At 36.1% G+C, this 20,458-nt stretch overlaps 2 protein-coding genes across 2 annotated transcripts; one reads left to right on the top strand and one right to left on the bottom strand.

The window, feature by feature from the left end:
• Positions 1 to 480: 480 nt before the first annotated feature.
• Positions 481 to 4,259, bottom strand: LOC146133433 (poly [ADP-ribose] polymerase tankyrase-like). Its single transcript, XM_083397747.1, has 6 exons — positions 4,251 to 4,259; positions 3,718 to 3,858; positions 1,853 to 1,991; positions 1,543 to 1,716; positions 736 to 863; positions 481 to 522 (listed from the first exon to the last, which is right to left on the bottom strand). Exons 1-6 carry the CDS (start codon positions 4,257 to 4,259, stop codon positions 481 to 483), a joined length of 633 nt encoding a protein of 210 aa, XP_083253873.1.
• Positions 4,260 to 17,445: 13,186 nt separating this feature from the next.
• On the top strand, positions 17,446 to 18,596 carry LOC146133432 (vitamin D 25-hydroxylase-like). The gene is made up of 2 exons (XM_083397746.1): positions 17,446 to 17,730; positions 18,447 to 18,596. Exons 1-2 carry the CDS (start codon positions 17,446 to 17,448, stop codon positions 18,594 to 18,596), a joined length of 435 nt encoding a protein of 144 aa, XP_083253872.1.
• The last annotated feature ends 1,862 nt before the right edge of the window (positions 18,597 to 20,458 follow it).

Here is a 20,458-nt window from a genome sequence, read left to right as displayed (position 1 = left end):
TTTGTACGGACAATATTGCAGCGGTTGAATAAAAAATTAACAATGAATAAAAAATTAACAATCAATTTTTTTAGTAATTTTTCTTAGTCTCTAATCGTTTAGAATTTAGAGCATTAATTAGCACCTTCAGGTGTTGAACAAGTACAGCGGTGTTAATAAAGTGTCAACCTTTAATTCAGTATCAACGAATTACATTAATTATTTGATATTTCTGAATTGTCATATATAGTTACACAAAGCTAATAGATGTAGGCAAAATCTAAACAGTACAATGAGTAATAAAGTATCTATACGCCTTGTGCCGATGCTGGTTCAGCGCTAAGAAAAGAACCCGCACTCTACCTACGTTTGACATAAAAAATGTATAAAAAATCATAAAAAATTACACCGTGAAAAAATTACTAAAAACTCTTGGATACATGTAAAACGTTGCTATGTCGGTTTGCCATATTTCAAGTGTTGTGTTCGCTAAACCATTGCCTACTTCTTTATTTTGTAGGTGATAATGAACTCCGGATAAATCTATAGAAAAAAAGCGCAAGTTAATATTTGTGATAACTGTTACACGTTGTGCGATTACAGTTACGATTTGTCGACTTCATTAGCTTTGTCTACATTACCACAGGCCGCGTATTAAGTGTACCATTTCAGAAAACCCTAAAGGAAAAATGGCCGCAACCCCTTTAGAAGCTATGGCTTTTGATAAACACGCATATTTAAACGTGATGTTTATACCTGTTTAGCTTTGTAGACGACGTACTCCCAATATTTGAGGCCTTCGTTGCTTGGTTTACCAGACACAGAATGATACCCAGGCGGCGCAGTGTCGAATTTTTCGCCTTTAGTGCGGATTAGAGAATTTCCTTAAACAAAATTGATTTTTTGCATAAAAGTCAATGTATTGCATTGGACTAATTTTGCTTACAACGCAATTAACCAATACCCAAACTTTCATGGTTATTGCATTAACCATTTAATCCAGTACAACGTGGGGTGACGGTAATACTCCATTTTATTACCATTACAATGTTTCGAAATTTCCAAAAGCTTTTCAGAATTTCAATATATATTTTCTGTGGTATTTCGTAAATATAAATTTTGAACACTTTAGGCTTTTCTATGTAACTTAACAAGTAACTTATATTACATTCATGCTGTTATTGTTGTAAGCACTCATGTCACTGACTTGAATTGATTAAAGTCTTTTGGGCAAAATGACTTTCTTTAGGTTTTTTATACAAATGACTTGAACTTAATCTAAGTCATTGTGTCAAATAACTTGGTTCAAAATTAGGTGTTTTTTTTTATTTTTTTTACAAAATACTTAAATTAGGCTTAAGTTATTTTTCAAATGACTTGTGTTCGACTTGAGTTATTTCAAAATGACTAGTTAAGAATCATGTTTTTTGTTTACGACGTTGCGGTTGATGCTTTATTGCCTGTGTAATATGCTTTGGTTTGCCGCGAAATACAACGCGCGACAAAACCTTAAAATATTGAAAGAAACACCAAACTATCACTGTTAGTTTTATAGCAACGCACCAAGGATCACTCTGCACAGCAACAGTTGGCGTGGGCAGCTGTAACACGACTTGTTTCTGTGATATTTACACCCACCAGGCGCCAAACTGTACTGGTTTGCCTTGGAAGACACATCAGTGAAGTAGAACCCACCACCGAACATTCCAGCTGGGTTTGCTTCGCTTTTCGAGAAGCCTTAACAAACGATAATAATTTTTACTTCTTTTACTGAAAGACATAAAACTAATCAGTGAAAGACAAATTTAAAACCAACAGGCTAGATTTATATTTTATTGGGGCAGAGTTTCCTTTAGTGTGATGTAATATGAACCGTTTTCAGCGATCCGCAGACAGTCGGGAGACCCGTGGAACAGCAATCGTTCGTCCAGATCTCCATAAATTTTCCGATATATTTCTCGTCTGCAGCTGTTGTACTTGTCAATCATGGATTGACTGACAACTCGTTCAATCTGTAAAAACGCCACATCATATCTTGAGAAGAGTGTACTTCTCGAACTATAGGTGTGCAAATATACAAGTTAAGCGCCAATTTTCTTTTATTCGTTTATTCGGTTTATGTTGGCAAAACTTTTGCATATCGAAGCAGTATAACATAAAAAGACTAGCACTACCACATCGAGAGACGTTATAGATTTGTGCAGACAGAAAAAGAAATGCATTAAGTAGTTCGACAAAATTGCATTTTGTAAGGATCCTTATAGGTCCACACCGCGCTAGACTGTAAAGTACAAACATGCTTTGAAATCAAAGAAGATTCCCGCAAAGCACGAACATTTCTTAAATTTGATATAGTTCGTTTAGGGGGGGGGGGGGGGGGGGGGGGGATGGGGGGGCATGGCCTAGTTGCCACCTAAATCCGGCCCTGTCGCCAGGTAAGTTGGTGCTGGATTTGTAGTTGCTGTAAGTTACGACGTTCTATTCAAGTTGTTGGTTGTTATACGGCGATTATTAGGTGTGTTTTGTTGAGTAATTATTCAGTGGCTGCTTTAGAGTGGCTTGTTGCCAATGAGCTTATTGTTTCATATTTGACATTTGAAAACATTTCGTCTGATTGCAGGTAGTCAACATTAGGCTATGTGTTTGCATGTTCATCAGACAAGCAACATTTTTTTACAAATTAAAACTTACAAATTAGCTACAAAATACAATGTGTGATTTTTTCAGAATCACTGATCATTTTTACAATGACGTGGCTACAATGTCACAAATTATAATTAAAATATATTTGCAATGCTGTTTATTTTTTGTTTAGATGAAAATGAAACAAACAAACTACATTTGCAATACTGTTTGTTCCTAAGTCAGACAAGTTATTACAAATGTATTGTGTTCTCGTCATCACAATGCCAAACCTAAATTTTCTATTCGGGTTTGACAAATTTACTCGTTTCCAATTTACACGTGTAATCCAAGTTTATATAGGTGCAAACTTTATGCTCGTGCCAAACCGCGCAGAGTTAGGTTGACATCCACAACATTGCAAAATTTAACTTTAACAGCAACTAGTTTGTAGAAAAAAAATTTGTGATTTTAATTACTTTCTTGTAACTCATTTTTCAGACACGTTCTTTGATTTACTCGCCAGTAGGGATGTTCAAAGTATAATATTGAAACAATTACTGTGTTCTTTATATGTAGCCATGTAGTGCGGCGTCAGCGTTCTTTCGGCCAGGTAATTAATTACTTTTCGAGAACCTTCACGTAATCTTTAAGTTTTGGTCAAGTGGTGTTGGGCAAGCAACTAAAGTGTAATGCCAGGTGCATAGATTTCGCAATTTTCTTAAAGAGTTTGCAAAAGACCCATCGTTGTTAAGCAAGATGTGTTTTTTCTACATCTGTTTCTTTCGGACCGTTTAAAGGAAATATATTAGCCCGAAGGTGTCATATCATGGCATAATACGGCATGTAAACTCAATTTTTTGCGCTTCGCGCAATAAGGCCGAGTTTGCTTGCATATTTGCGCACGAGTTACCTCTCGAAGAGCGTTTGTTTATAAGTTAAGTCGTTTCACGACGTCAAGATATGACGTAACTTATAACGCGTCCCTTTAATTTAATAGGTTTCGCGGCCCATCGAAATTTTAAAGTGGCAACGTTTTTTAGCCGGCCCATTCTGCTAAAAGGTGGGTCATCCCTGCAACAGACAATTAAGTAGAGGTAAATAGAGAAATTGCACCTTTTCAACTTGGTAAGACTTGAACTCTCCTCCCATGTTTCCTTTGTGCTTGCGTATCGAGGATTGCATCGCACTTTCGATCGCTTCAAAAGCTTCGTTTAGATCCAATGATTCGAAAAATACTTTTGGGCTGCAAAAGGGCTTTAAAGGTAAGTCCCACAAACCTAACTATTTCGTTAACCATGGCCGCAGGGATATTAAAGGAAAATCATCTTTGTTTGTTCGGGCATTGCTGATTTTCGTCCAAGAGCTAGTTCACAGCAGTAGTACATAATCTTTTTAGGGACTACAGCCATAAGATGGAATTACAACAACATTATTGTAGATTTAAACAACAGTTCGGAAAAACACCAAAATCCGACTAATAGATAAAAGTTGTAATGACGTCTAAGTCGGAATTAGTCCACACCTGTCGGAATTAAGCCTAAATTGCCAGAAAAAAATCTATATTCCCTTTTACCCAACCTCAAACCCCACCCCTAACTTCATCAATAACTCCCCTAATAATTTCAACCTAGCCTATAATTTCTAACTTTAGCCATTCTTTAAATGCATCAATGTCCGTTTTGTTATGTTGCTTGAACATCAAATTCTCTTTTTTCTGCAGAGGGTGAGACGGTTGATTTACATCGCTGAAAAGAACGCTTCAAAAATCAACTAGGCAATCAATTTGTTATAGCTAAATATATTAACAATTTAACAATTTGGTTGATCAGATTTTTGTTTTCTTTAAACAAAGTAAGAGTTTTGTTCACGAGTTTTATGGTTTGCTTCTATGGGTTATTGCGACCGACTTTTGCTTTTTATAGCTCTGATGTAAGCCTTTTAAAACTACTTTACATTATTGTACCATTCACAACAACCGAAGTAAATCCGAAACCCTCTGTACGTTTATCTATATTGCATAATAAATCTAATTGTTAAATATTTATTCATAGACTAATTAATGTAACTTTAACGAACCCTTTTAAACGAATTGACTCAAAAATCGTCAACTACCAACGAAGTCAATTATTAGACCGGCCAAATGGACATTTGTAAATCGGGCGTATAAGTTTTACTTATGGTATCAATAATGCACAAAATGCAAAACATCTCGTAACACAAAATAAAAGGCGGCAAAAATTCTGAAATAGTTAGATCTAGATTTTCAGGCTTTTGCTAAATGTTTTCTATGGGTGTAAAAGCTTTTATCTGTAACCAATATGAACCAGAAAATAACTGGAATGTTTTTCTGCTGGCAACAACGCCCGCCTACACGATAAAAAGGCCAATTAAGGTCGTTCAAAAAAATAATTTCGTAACAAAAGCAAGGCTGAACTTATATTATATGGGCCGAAAATTTATTTTCGGGACATATCTTGTTTTTGCCGTTATTTATATGGGCCGAAAATTTATTTTCGGGACATATCTTGTTTTTGCCGTTATTATATGGGCCGAAAATTTATTTTCGGGACATATCTTGTTTTTGCCGTTATTCTTTTTTGGTTTCCTATGGTTTCCTATGGTTTCCTATGGTTTCCTATGGTTTCCTATGGTTTCCTATGGTTTCCTATGGTTTCCTATGGTTTCCTATGGTATGTTTCAGACCGAGTTTTGTCCGAAGCTTTATAGAAAAAGTAGACATCGTAGAACCTTCAAATTTTCAGACATGGCGTAGAGTGGTATGTAGGTGCTTTGTAAAAGTTTATGAGGCTGCACTCCCAGGGGCCTTTGCTTGGGGGTAAAAACCTGAAATATTGCGTTTTAGCACTTTGTAGCTAACGACAGCCATCTAGCAGCAGAAAAACTTTCATACAGAATTCGTTCATATTCGCTTGCTTTGTCCAGCTCGCGTCGCGACGAGGCGGCTGCTGGCATCCCTGCTGCGCCCTATTGTCCCGCGCGTGCAACATTTGTGTTGGAAGTGGCTTGCCTAGTAAAACTATGCACATGCGACTTGCCTTTCATAAAGAGGCCTCTCTAAGTAAAAAAACCTATTGCTCTTACAACACAAAATATTTTACCACCGCAAATTTAAATGCGAATCCTACAGGCAGTGTACACATCTCTGTTAGCACATGTTGTAATTGTTGCACCATTCAAACGTATCAACACCAGGTCTAAGCAAATATAATTATACAAGGGCCGCAACAACAAAAAGCTTAAGTTTAACGCATTCTTAACGACGACGTTACAAAGCTACGTCATAACATGGCGTCATAAATAAATAAATCTTGCGTTTATTGGATTTAAATTGGCAAAACTTTCAATATAAAACGTGGCTTATTAGGCACATAAACGTGTTTGCATATTGCTCAAAACTACAGATTTAAACTCTGTTTCAACAGTGATTGCTCAGACCAAGGCATGGTAAAAATTTACACAGTAAAAGTTGGAAAAAGTATAGCAAACCATAGACGTTAAATCATTTAGAGAGAATGAAAATATTGACTTTTTAAACATGCTAGCTGACCAAAATGTGATAACATGGCCGTAAGCATTATCTACGTAAATTTTTATTGATCAAATGTATGTTTCGATCATTTGCCAAAATCTACGCCATATTTGAACCCCCTTCGCTTCAAAGCCATAAGTTATTATATTATTAACACAACTTATAATTGTGTGTAGATATGTTGGATTGGAGTAACATACAGAACAGGTGCAAATAGCAAATATTCTCCAAATACGATGTTTCCAATATTCTCCAAATCGTATTCATCGTATTGTCGCGGTAATACACAAAGAGGTAAGGCCGTGAATAAAGTTTCACCCCCCGTACAATTAACGGAGGGAAGCATTTCGAGTAGGGATGTTCAAGGCAGAATATCGGCGACACATTTATAATGCTTGCTTTAAATGCGGCGTCAGCATTTTTTGGGGCGACCAATTACTTCGCGATAAGCTTCGCCTAATAATTAAGTGTCAATAGGGTGTATTTACCGCCGCAAGTTTAAATGCGGAAATCTTAAGGCAGTCTACGCCTCTCTGTTAGCACCTGTTGTGCATCTTGCTCCAACCAGCATACCAACATCAGGCCTAAACTTATCTAGCAAAACTTTCGATTTAATAGTTTGCGTATTAGGCACGTAATAGTGTTTTTCATATTGTTTGAAACGACAGATTTAAAGCCTGTTTTAACAGTGATTGCTCGGACCAAGCTATGGTAAAAAATTACCTAGTGAAAGTTTGCAAAAGTATAGCAAACCATAGGCGTTAAACCATTTTTAGTCTTTAAGAGAATGATAATATTTGATTTTCAAACACGTAAGCTGGTCAAAATTTAATAAAATAGCCATATGCATTATCTAAGTAAATTCTATTTATCAAATATATGTTTCGATCATTCCCCAAATTCTACGCCATATTTGAACTTTCGCATCAAAGGCATATTTTAAGTGGGGAAGTTTTCGGCCCATATCTGTTTTTGCTTGCAGAAACAAGTTAAGGAAAATGAAAAACAAAATATATAATATAAAGTACACAATACAAAATATTAAAAAAAAAAAAAAAAAAAAAAAAAATTAAAACTAGACGGGGGTGCGGTTGTTGTATATTTTGTCAGGGGATATATTTTCAGGGCTTGGTGTTTATTTTCAATTTTTACTTTATTTTAATTTTTTTTTTTTAATTTTTCATTTAATATTTTGTATTGTGTACTTTATATTATATATTTTGTTTTTCATTTTCCTTAACTTGTTTCTGCAAGCAAAAACAGATATGGGCCGAAAACTTCCCCACTTAAAATATGCCTTTGATGCGAAAGTGGTTCAAATATGGCGTAGAATTTGGGGAATGATCGAAACATATATTTGATAAATAGAATTTACTTAGATAATGCGTATGGCTATTTTATTAAATTTTGACCAGCTTACGTGTTTGAAAATCAAATATTATCATTCTCCTAAAGACTAAAAATGGTAACGCCTATGGTTTGCTATACTTTTGCAAACTTTCACTAGGTAATTTTTTACCATAGCTTGGTCCGAGCAATCACTGTTAAAACAGGCTTTAAATCTGTCGTTTCAAACAATATGAAAAACACTATTACGTGCCTAATACGCAAACTATTAAATCGAAAGTTTTGCTAGATAAGTTTAAGCCTGATGTTGGTATGCTGGTTGGAGCAAGATGCACAACAGGTGCTAACAGAGAGGCGTAGACTGCCTTAAGATTTCGCATTTAAACTTGCGGCGGTAAATACACCCTATTGACACTTAATTATTAGGCGAAGCTTATCGCGAAGTAATTGGTCGCCCCAAAAATGCTGACGCCGCATTTAAAGCAAGCATTATAAATGTGTCGCCGATATTCTGCCTTGAACATCCCTACTCGAAATGCTTCCCTCCGTTAATTGTACGGTGGGTGAAACTTTATTCACGGCCTTACCTCTTTGTGTATTACCGCGACAATACGATGAAATACGATTTGGAGAATATTGGAAACATCGTATTTGGAGAATATTTGCTATTTGCACCTGTTCTGTATGTTACTCCAATCCAACATATCTACACACAATTATAAGTTGTGTATAATAATATAATAACTTATGGCTTTGAAGCGAAGGGGGTTCAAATATGGCGTAGATTTTGGCAAATGATCGAAACATACATTTGATCAATAAAAATTTACGTAGATAATGCTTACGGCCATGTTATCACATTTTGGTCAGCTAGCATGTTTAAAAAGTCAATATTTTCATTCTCTCTAAATGATTTAACGTCTATGGTTTGCTATACTTTTTCCAACTTTTACTGTGTAAATTTTTACCATGCCTTGGTCTGAGCAATCACTGTTGAAACAGAGTTTAAATCTGTAGTTTTGAGCAATATGCAAACACGTTTATGTGCCTAATAAGCCACGTTTTATATTGAAAGTTTTGCCAATTTAAATCCAATAAACGCAAGATTTATTTATTTATGACGCCATGTTATGACGTAGCTTTGTAACGTCGTCGTTAAGAATGCGTTAAACTTAAGCTTTTTGTTGTTGCGGCCCTTGTATAATTATATTTGCTTAGACCTGGTGTTGATATGTTTGAATGGTGCAACAATTACAACATGTGCTAACAGAGATGTGTACACTGCCTGTAGGATTCGCATTTAAATTTGCGGTGGTAAAATATTTTGTGTTGTAAGAGCAATAGGTTTTTTTACTTAGAGAGGCCTCTTTATGAAAGGCAAGTCGCATGTGCATAGTTTTACTAGGCAAGCCATTTCCAACACAAATGTTGCACGCGCGGGACAATAGGGCGCAGCAGGGATGCCAGCAGCCGCCTCGTCGCGACGCGAGCTGGACAAAGCAAGCGAATATGAACGAATTCTGTATGAAAGTTTTTCTGCTGCTAGATGGCTGTCGTTAGCTACAAAGTGCTAAAACGCAATATTTCAGGTTTGTACCCCCCAAGCAAAGGCCCCTGGGAGTGCAGCCTCATAAACTTTTACAAAGCACCTACATACCACTCTACGCCATGTCTGAAAATTTGAAGGTTCTACGATGTCTACTTTTTCTATAAAGCTTCGGACAAAACTCGGTCTGAAACATACCATAGGAAACCAAAAAAGACTAGACGGGGGTGCGGTTGTTGTATATTTTGTCAGGGGATATATTTTCAGGGCTTAGTGTTTATTTTCAATTTTTACTTTATTTTAATTTTTTTTTTTTAAATTTTTTTTTTTTATATTTTGTATTGTGTACTTTATATTATATATATTTTTTTCATTTTCCTTAACTTGTTTCTGCAAGCAAAAACAGATATGGGCCGAAAACTTCCCCACTTAAAATATGCCTTTGATGCGAAAGGGGTTCAAATATGGCGTAGAATTTGGGGAATGATCGAAACATATATTTGATAAATAGAATTTACTTAGATAATGCATATGGCTATTTTATTAAATTTTGACCAGCTTACGTGTTTGAAAATCAAATATTATCATTCTCTTAAAGACTAAAAATGGTTTAACGCCTATGGTTTGCTATACTTTTGCAAACTTTCACTAGGTAATTTTTTACCATAGTTTGGTCCGAGCAATCACTGCTAAAACAGGCTTTAAATCTGTCGTTTCAAACAATATGAAAAACACTATTACGTGCCTAATACGCAAACTATTAAATCGAAAGTTTTGCTAGATAAGTTTAGGCCTGATGTTGGTATGCTGGTTGGAGCAAGATGCACAACAGGTGCTAACAGAGAGGCGTAGACTGCCTTAAGATTTCGCATTTAAACTTGCGGCGGTAAATACACCCTATTGACACTTAATTATTAGGCGAAGCTTATCGCGAAGTAATTGGTCGCCCCAAAAAATGCTGACGCCGCATTTAAAGCAAGCATTATAAATGTGTCGCCGATATTCTGCCTTGAACATCCCTACTCGAAATGCTTCCCTCCGTTAATTGTACGGTGGGTGAAACTTTATTCACGGCCTTACCTCTTTGTGTATTACCGCGACAATACGATGAAATACGATTTGGAGAATATTGGAAACATCGTATTTGGAGAATATTTGCTATTTGCACCTGTTCTGTATGTTACTCCAATTCAACATATCTACACACAATTATAAGTTGTGTATAATAATATAATAACTTATGGCTTTGAAGCGAAGGGGGTTCAAATATGGCGTAGATTTTGGCAAATGATCGAAACATACATTTGATCAATAAAAATTTACGTAGATAATGCTTACGGCCATGTTATTACATTGTGGTCAGCTAGCATGTTTAAAAAGTCAATATTTTCATTCTCTCTAAATGATTTAACGTCTATGGTTTGCTATACTTTTTCCAACTTTTACTGTGTAAATTTTTACCATGCCTTGGTCTGAGCAATCACTGTTGAAACAGAGTTTAAATCTGTAGTTTTGAGCAATATGCAAACACGTTTATGTGCCTAATAAGCCACGTTTTATATTGAAAGTTTTGCCAATTTAAATCCAATAAACGCAAGATTTATTTATTTATGACGCCATGTTATGACGTAGCTTTGTAACGTCGTCGTTAAGAATGCGTTAAACTTAAGCTTTTTGTTGTTGCGGCCCTTGTATAATTATATTTGCTTAGACCTGGTGTTGATATGTTTGAATGGTGCAACAATTACAACATGTGCTAACAGAGATGTGTACACTGCCTGTAGGATTCGCATTTAAATTTGCGGTGGTAAAATATTTTGTGTTGTAAGAGCAATAGGTTTTTTTACTTAGAGAGGCCTCTTTATGAAAGGCAAGTCGCATGTGCATAGTTTTACTAGGCAAGCCACTTCCAACACAAATGTTGCACGCGCGGGACAATAGGGCGCAGCAGGGATGCCAGCAGCCGCCTCGTCGAGACGCGAGCTGGACAAAGCAAGCGAATATGAACGAATTCTGTATGAAAGTTTTTCTGCTGCTAGATGGCTGTCGTTAGCTACAAAGTGCTAAAACGCAATATTTCAGGTTTTTACCCCCCAAGCAAAGGCCCCTGGGAGTGCAGCCTCATAAACTTTTACAAAGCACCTACATACCACTCTACGCCATGTCTGAAAATTTGAAGGTTCTACGATGTCTACTTTTTCTATAAAGCTTCGGACAAAAGTCGGTCTGAAACAAACCATAGGAAACCATAGGAAACCATAGGAAACCATAGGAAACCATAGGAAACCATAGGAAACCATAGGAAACCAAAAAAGAACTAGACGGGGGTGCGGTTGTTGTATATTTTGTCAGGGGGTATATTGTCAGGGCTTAGTGTTTATTTTTATTTAGTTTTAATTTTTTTTTTGAAATTGATTTTATTTATTTATTTATGTTTTTTCAATTTTTTTTTTCATATTCGTTTTTTAATTTTTATTTTTTATTTTTTTTGTGTGTTTTTTATTTTTATTTTTTTATTTTATTTTTTATTTAATATTTTTTTTATTTTACACTTTTTATTTTTTAATATTTTGTATTTTGTATTGTGTATTTTATATTATATATTTCATATTTTGTTTTTCATTTTCCTTAACTTGTTTCTGCAAGCAAAAACAGATATGGGCCGAAAACTTCCCCACTTTGATGCGAAAGGGGTTCAAATATGGCGTAGTATTTGGGGAATGATCGAAACATATATTTGATAAATAGAATTTGCGTAGATAATGTACATGGCCATTTTATTACATTTTGGCCAGAGCTTACGTGTTTGAAAACCAAATATTATCATTCTCCTCAAGACTTAAAATGGTTTAACGCCTATGGTTTGCAATACTTTTGCAAACTTTTACTCGGTAAATTTTTACCATGGCTTGGTCCGAGCAATTACTGTTAAAACAGACTTTAAATCTGTAGTTTTAAACAATATGAAACACACTATTATGTGCCTAATACGCAAACTATTAAATCGAAAGTTTTGCTAGTTGTTTAGGCCTGATATTGGTATGCTGGTTGGAGCAAGATGCACAACAGGTGCTAACAGAGAGGCGTAGACTGCCTTAAGATTTCGCATTTAAACTTGCGGCGGTAAATACACCCTATTGACACTTGATTATTAGGCGAAGCTTATCGCGAAGTAATTGGTCGCCCCAAAAAATGCTGACGCCGCATTTAAAGCAAGCATTATAAATGAGTCGCCGATATTCTGCCTTGAACATCCCTACTCGAAATGCTTCCCTCCGTTAATTGTACGGTGGGTGAAACTTTATTCACGGCCTTACCTCTTTGTGTATTACCGCGACAATACGATGAAATACGATTTGGAGAATATTGGAAACATCGTATTTGGAGAATATTTGCTATTTGCACCTGTTCTGTATGTTACTCCAATCCAACATATCTACACACAATTATAAGTTGTGTATAATAATATAATAACTTATGGCTTTGAAGCGAAGGGGGTTCAAATATGGCGTAGATTTTGGCAAATGATCGAAACATACATTTGATCAATAAAAATTTACGTAGATAATGCTTACGGCCATGTTATCACATTTTGGTCAGCTAGCATGTTTAAAAAGTCAATATTTTCATTCTCTCTAAATGATTTAACGTCTATGGTTTGCTATACTTTTTCCAACTTTTACTGTGTAAATTTTTACCATGCCTTGGTCTGAGCAATCACTGTTGAAACAGAGTTTAAATCTGTAGTTTTGAGCAATATGCAAACACGTTTATGTGCCTAATAAGCCACGTTTTATATTGAAAGTTTTGCCAATTTAAATCCAATAAACGCAAGATTTATTTATTTATGACGCCATGTTATGACGTAGCTTTGTAACGTCGTCGTTAAGAATGCGTTAAACTTAAGCTTTTTGTTGTTGCGGCCCTTGTATAATTATATTTGCTTAGACCTGGTGTTGATATGTTTGAATGGTGCAACAATTACAACATGTGCTAACAGAGATGTGTACACTGCCTGTAGGATTCGCATTTAAATTTGCGGTGGTAAAATATTTTGTGTTGTAAGAGCAATAGGTTTTTTTACTTAGAGAGGCCTCTTTATGAAAGGCAAGTCGCATGTGCATAGTTTTACTAGGCAAGCCACTTCCAACACAAATGTTGCACGCGCGGGACAATAGGGCGCAGCAGGGATGCCAGCAGCCGCCTCGTCGCGACGCGAGCTGGACAAAGCAAGCAAATATGAACGAATTCTGTATGAAAGTTTTTCTGCTGCTAGATGGCTGTCGTTAGCTACAAAGTGCTAAAACGCAATATTTCAGGTTTTTACCCCCCAAGCAAAGGCCCCTGGGAGTGCAGCCTCATAAACTTTTACAAAGCACCTACATACCACTCTACGCCATGTCTGAAAATTTGAAGGTTCTACGATGTCTACTTTTTCTATAAAGCTTCGGACAAAAGTCGGTCTGAAACAAACCATAGGAAACCATAGGAAACCATAGGAAACCAAAAAAGAATAACGGCAAAAACAAGATATGTCCCGAAAATAAATTTTCGGCCCATATAATAACGGCAAAAACAAGATATGTCCCGAAAATAAATTTTCGGCCCATATAAATAGCGGCAAAAACAATATATGTCCCGAAAATAAATTTTCGGCCCATATAATAAAGTAAAAATTGAAAATAAACACTAAGCCCTGAAAATATATCCCCTGACAAAATATACAACAACCGCACCCCCGTCTAGTTTATAGTTGTTTTTCTTCTATAGGTTGCGAATTTTGCATTTTTACATCTCGGGCTTAAAAGCTTTTGTCTGTAACCAAAATAAACAAGGAATTATCCAACGGGAATGTTTTCCTGCTGGCAACGACCCAGACCAACGCGATAAAAAAAACTTATTAACGAGGTCAATTAAGGTCGATAAAGTCGTTGTGTTTACTTTATTTCGCCCATGATTTCGTAACTAAAGTAATGCTGAACTTATATTTTAAGTTGATTTCATTGAATAACCAACTAAACCGTGGCTATATTGATTGGGGTTTGCCAAAATACCTAATGTATAGTTTTGGTATTGTTATAAAACACACTCTGGTAAACAAGTGCAAGATGCAATACCCAAATATCGAACAATTTGATCTTGCATGTAGTGAATAACCAATACAGTAGATATTTTAAAAAAGATGTTGTTAGGTCGTTACAAGACAGTGCTGAATATTTCCTAAACATACTTACCCTCTCTGCCAATTAATGCCAGATGTACTCAGATCACCTAATTCTTTCAGTGTAGTCTTTAAATGACGTCGAGTTGTTTCAATGTTGCTCATCATTAGCAGTGTAAGTTACCGTAGTTACCTTTGTTAGTAATATTTTAACTAAACCGGCCTAACCATAGTAATATGTTAACGTTGTTACGTTTTAATATGCCAATATAGGATACAAGACCAGCGCCCTTGTTTCAAATTGAATTTTGTTTGGCACAAATATATCTTAACGTTTATTAATAACGAATTTACTATATAGCTGCCTCTTATTGCTCTTCAGTTCGTTTTTTCGGAATTTTTAAAATTCAGCAAAGCGATTTATTTTTAAATTGAACAAAGCTATCATAACGACTAGTTTCCATTTACGACCGTTGCCATTGAACAAAACTGTCAGATCGCCCTAGGGAATCTCCCTTGTTGATCAAACTATAGATATCATAAGCAGAACTGTCTAATGCAGTGTTTCTTATTCTTTTTTACTTGGGGGCGCACGTTGGGATATTTTTTGAACGTTGCGGCGCACATTGCGAACGAAGCGAGCGCGAAATTTTTGAGATGTACCTGTATTTCTCTTAAATTGCTTGCCATTTTTTTATTTTATAGGTTTATACTTGCATATCTTTGAAGAGACCCAAAGCCTTGAGACCAAAATAAGAACAATACCAACTTCGGGATAAAAGACAGTCAGGAAAAAGCCGAAAAAATGACGACATCGGAAGACCAAAATGGCCAAGAAAAGGACAACACAACCTTTCATCTAACCCCAAACACCACTCATGACTAACACCAACTCCCCGAATATTTTTAAGTATTTTAACCCTAGCCCAATTGCTAACACCACCAACTACCACCTATAAGCCCAAACAGAGGCAAAAAATCAGGAGCTAAAACAGCGGTGCCCAAATGTCGTCAGCAAACGGCCAATGCCAAACATGTGCCCCCCAATCATCCCGTACCCTTTCGCTACAGTCCTCCCCCTGGAAAATTTTCTGCGGGCGCCTCTGGCGCTCTCCCGTGTTAAAAAACCAAAAAAATGTTTGATTGGTTAAAATGTTTTGATTGGGCCAATATCAAATCGATTTTCGTCGGATAAACTGAAACATAAGCAAACGACAAGTTGTTTGGTGTTATTTCAACATCAATGTTCTGTGAAAACCCTACGTTTCAAGATTTTTTCTTTGCTGTTTCTCTTTGCCATTGATGAACGTTGCGTGAGAATTCACCAAGAAAAGATTCTATCACGTTGACGGTCACTATTTGTAGGCGCACATAAAACACAGCCTCCCAGCAGCGCGTAGTTTGATCGAGTGACCTTACATGCAACACAATGAGGCACAACGCCAACGTGACGCAAGTCGTGTGTCACGAATGCAATAAATAAACGACACGCTACACCCTATTTTTAGTTTTCAGTTGAAAGGACGAACGCGCAGGAAGCTGTAGCCAGTTTTGTGACAGACCTGACTTTAAATTGATCGATTTGAGCGTTTTGCTGAATTTTGCTAAAGCGATCATGTTGGTATCTGCGTCGGCAAATTGCCGAAAAGTGTAAACAAATGGTTTTGGTTAGGCGTGCGTCACCCGTGCTGATCATGATAACTGAAATCGTTAAAAGGGCACTGGGAGACAAATGATTTTCGGTAATTGCAGCGGCTATTGTTTATCTGACAGAGGGCGCTTTTGCTAAAAGTGCCGGCGTTGTAACAAACAAGTTGTCTGTAATGTTCATCTGCAAGATTTTGCAGATTTTAATTTGGTTTCAGACTGTAGCCATGTATATCGCCGCAGCTTAGTAACTTTGCATCATGGACTGCAAACTAATTTGACCGCCTAAGGCCGCATGCCAATAAAAGAAACTCGCAGTTAAGGTATTTTTCGGTTGTCTGACTACGTTTGTTAAGTCTCAGCAGGCTAAATTCGAAAAACGTCGGCGATTTATCGCTAAGCACCGCAGTCGTTTTATACGCCTCTGTGCACATTGCAGCCTAATGTTATGTCAATAGGTCTATTAACTATAAGAATAAATCTAAGATTAATTTTTTAATTAAGAAAATAGAATTGTAGATAAGAACACAGCAACGGTCTGGCAATGCTAGTATTAAGGCCAGACACTTTATGTAGATTAACAAAAATGTATATATATTATGCGCAAAGGTATTGCCAGTATATTTTAGTTAACGAGAACAGTATATACATTAGGCAGTAGAATTGAAAAAATAAAATAAAATCAAAAGTAGCAAACAAAAAATAAATATCAGTAACCTAAAACCCATAACTTCCAGTAAAGTCCAGCTTGCAAAACCCCTGTTTTAACAACAACCCGTGCGCCAGACCCAGATTCAACGACACTGCAACAAACGACTCATAGGCAGCAAAAAGAAAAACGAATTAGTGGGTAAACTACTTAATTTGGGGCATGAACATTATTGCTTGTTTACTCTGATACTGACAGTGTCTTTGCCGGCGGAATACATATAAATTATATTCATATATATTTTTGAACATCTACATGAAGTGTCTGACCTTATTAGTGTAATGCCCAAAATAACGGATCCCTACTTTACGGCATGTCGGAAGCCTCGGCACTACACGAGACGTATCAATCTTGTATGCGATAAAGGGCCACACAGACGAACTGACACATAAAACATAAAACAATATAAGAGAGTGATGTAAAGCGGCCAGCCACTAAAATCGGGCGTAAACGAAGAAAGTTTCAAGTTTCAACTAGTCGTAGCCCCCGCCTTGCTCAATCTACTATAACGCCTTACCAAAACTAAGGTCAATGGGGCATGCTAAAAAGGTCTGACGGCTACAGTAATGAAAGATAAAAAGCTGTTAACAGCAAACGTGATGAAGGTATATACAGGTGAAAGGTGGGGTGCGGAATTGAAGAGGCAAGAAAAGTTAAGTAGGCCTTAGTGACAACGCAATATTGAAAATAAGGCGAAAACAACACACAACAAACGATAAAATGTTCGGTGCAACATTAGTAAAATTCCCGAACCAGTGCTGTGACCTATCAGGGGTTTAGGTCGATATTTGTTTTTCAGAGATCAAGGTGATTTTACAATATTACACAAACATTGCAACATTCTAGATAAGAATTCAGTTCAACTGGTAAGGTTTAGCAAGATGTTATCGGAATATGTTTGCCTCTGCTGGTCTGCGCTGTTTAGTGCCAAATATGTACTCTTGATCCTTATTCCTGTGGTTTACTTGTACTGGTACAAACGGCCCAGTTCCAAGTTTCCGCCCGGACCAAGAGGCTTTCCCCTTCTCGGGGTTGCCCCCTTTATGTCGGCCGATCCAGCCAAAGACTTCAAAAGATGGAGTCTGGAGAAGTATGGACCAATTATGTCTATTCGCCTTGGGAGAGATGAATATGTGGTGCTCAACACCGTTGACGTAATTACCCAAGTAAGTAATGTTTCAACGGACGATTTCCTTTTCGTCTTAGATATAGAGGTATAGATACTATAAAATTCGCACAAAACAATAGTCATTTTTTAACAAACATTTTTTCGCTAGTTTTATTTTGTGTTGGAATACGTTCTCAAGTAAACGCGATACTCTTATTGAATAAACATTAATGAAATACGCCACAACGGGAAAAAGTTATTAATTATCCTAAAAGTGGTCCCGTACATATATTTCGTAGGCGTATATTTAAGACTTACGACTAAATGGAACAGTTGTGAAAACGTTAAGTCTAAGAAAACTTTTTTGTTCCTTGTTGTTTTTTTTAAAGACACATTTCCCAGTTAAGTGAGAATTTGGCGCAAATCTGTTTCATCGTATGTTTTTTATTGGTGTGAAGTGTAAGTTGGCTTTCCTTTCAAAGGTTTAAACCAGCAATGAAAGTAAACCGGAACGGTCTGGACGGCATAAAATAATTTTAGCAGTTATTCTTTAACAGGTCATCCCGTCACTCTTTAAATGTATTTAACTAACATTTTAGTTGCATTTTTGTGCACTACATCAACAACAACCTCAGGGTTTTAGACGCCATCTTGAACAATCTCATGCGGCCCGGGAAGACGTTTTTTGATCGTTCGATTAAGAAAATTATTTTACTTTCACCCCTGTTAAAACCCGCTTTATAATTAAGTTAATGAAAAAAATCTGTTTTGCAGGTATTCGTCAAACAAGGTGCTCTAAGCTCCAGTCGTCCATATGTCAAAGTATTTGCTGAGGTAACAGGCGAAAGTGGTTTGATTAACAATAAGTACGGCGATGCGTTCAAAGCGCAAAAACACTTTGCTCTGAAGTTTCTCAGAGGGTAAGTACAATTTCGCACGTTATTTCAATTTCGAAACTATAGTCTATTGTTTACAAACGCAGTGTCGCATTAATATGAGGTAAAAGATTATTGTTGTGTTTTCTGTCATTCGAATTAAGATTCATTCGAATTAAGGTCATAGGACTTGATTAAATTTATCCTAAAAATGCCCTCATATGAGACTATTTTAAAATCTATACAACATGACCTGAAAGAAATGAAAACTTCAATGGAAACACTTCAGTGTATTAAAGAAACAATAACAGAAATCAAAGAAGAAACATTGGAAACAAAAAACGAGGTAATTCTAATAAAAAATGAACTGCAAGCATCAAGGGAAGAAATCCAAATATTAAAGGACGAAAATAAAAAACTAAAGATGGAAATACACACAACAAAATACAAAATGGACAAATTAGAACAATATGGAAGACGGGAAAACATTCGAATCTATGGTGTTCCAGAGGCTGACGGACAGGACGATGATGGGGAGAAGGAACTTTTTAAGGTAGCAAAAGACTTAAATATTGCACTTATCGAACAGGACATACAAAGGGCACATAGAATTGGCAAAAAGAAGCTAAACAAACATCGCCCAATAATAGCAAGATTTGTATCATACAAAAAACGACAACAGTTCATGCAAAAAAGAAGGGCACTGGCATCAAAAAAAATCTACATTAACGAAGACTTGACCTACACCCGGCACAAATTGATGTACTACTTAAAAAGCTTACCTGATATAGAAGCAACAGGTTCTTCGAATGGAGCAATAATGGCTAAAGTTGGCGAAAAATGGTTCAGGATTGATTCCCCAGAGGACTTATTACAAACTCAATTGGATATCGACTGGATTGAGATTGCCAAAATATACGAAGAAACAGTGTAATGTATATATTGTTTGTAAATATTGTAAATAGCTATTTATTGTTTAAATATTGAGATGACTACCAACAAATATACACAAGAAACTAATACAAAAAACATATTTTATGAAAATATTGATAAATGTACATATTATAATGACAAATCACTAAATAGTCTTTTGAAAAAGCAAAATAAAAAGGATACTTTTTTTATAATACATATTAATATTCGAAGCCTTGCAAAGAATAAACATCGCCTGGAGGAGATGTTAAATTTGCTACATAAAAAACCCAACATAATATTAGTGTCAGAAACCAAAATTACACAAGAAAGCATTCCTTTTGACAATTACATAAACGGATATAACTTTATACATGTGGATTCCCCAACCAAATCGGGAGGGGTAGCTGCTTACATTGATTCAGGTTACCAAGTAACAACAAGGCCAGACCTACAAATTACAATAGACAAAGAAAGCCACTGTGAAAACTTGTGGTTTGAACTAACCAATAAGGAATCAATGAAAACTATTGTGGGAGTCGTATACAGGCATCCTGGAGATAAATTCCATGAGTTTGAGGAAAAATTTGTTATTAATTTAGAAACGCTTCAAAACGAAAAAAGCGACTATATTATAGGTGGCGACTTTAATATAAACCTTTTAAAGAAGTCAAGCAGAAAAATAGAAACCTACACAACTAATGTTTTAAGTACAGGGACAAATATTTATATAAACAAGGCAACACACTTTGAACCACATAGCAAAAACTCACTACTGGACCATTTTTATTCAAATTCTATACTAAATCATATAACCCCTGGGATAATAGATTACAACATGTCTGATCACTTACCAGTATTTCTGTTAGTTTATACAACTGAATTTGTTGACAAAAGGAAAATCTCATACCATATACGCGATACATCGAAATTTAACAAAGAGCAATTTTTAGCTGATTTAGAAAACAATCTTTATACTGGAGATAACACGGAAGCTAC

The sequence above is a fragment of the Ascidiella aspersa genome, chromosome 9 (genome assembly GCF_963924565.1).
Source record: "Ascidiella aspersa chromosome 9, kaAscAspe10.2, whole genome shotgun sequence".
NCBI lineage: Eukaryota > Metazoa > Chordata > Ascidiacea > Phlebobranchia > Ascidiidae > Ascidiella > Ascidiella aspersa.
Note: the sequence above shows the minus strand (reverse complement) of the source record. Positions and strands in the feature narration are given on the sequence as shown.

Bases quoted from the DNA above. Each gene is read 5' to 3' on its own strand.
- LOC146133433 (XM_083397747.1), bottom strand. The intron at 864-1,542 runs GTGCGTTGCTAT...ATTTTGTTTAAG, and splicing joins GCTGTGCAGAGTGATCCTTG to GAAATTCTCTAATCCGCACT. The intron at 523-735 runs GTATAAACATCA...TTTTTTCTATAG, and splicing joins TCGTCTACAAAGCTAAACAG to ATTTATCCGGAGTTCATTAT.
- LOC146133432 (XM_083397746.1), top strand. From the start codon at position 17,446: ATGTTATCGGAATATGTTTGCCTCTGCTGGTCTGCGCTGTTTAGTGCC. The intron at 17,731-18,446 runs GTAAGTAATGTT...TCTGTTTTGCAG, and splicing joins CCGTTGACGTAATTACCCAA to GTATTCGTCAAACAAGGTGC.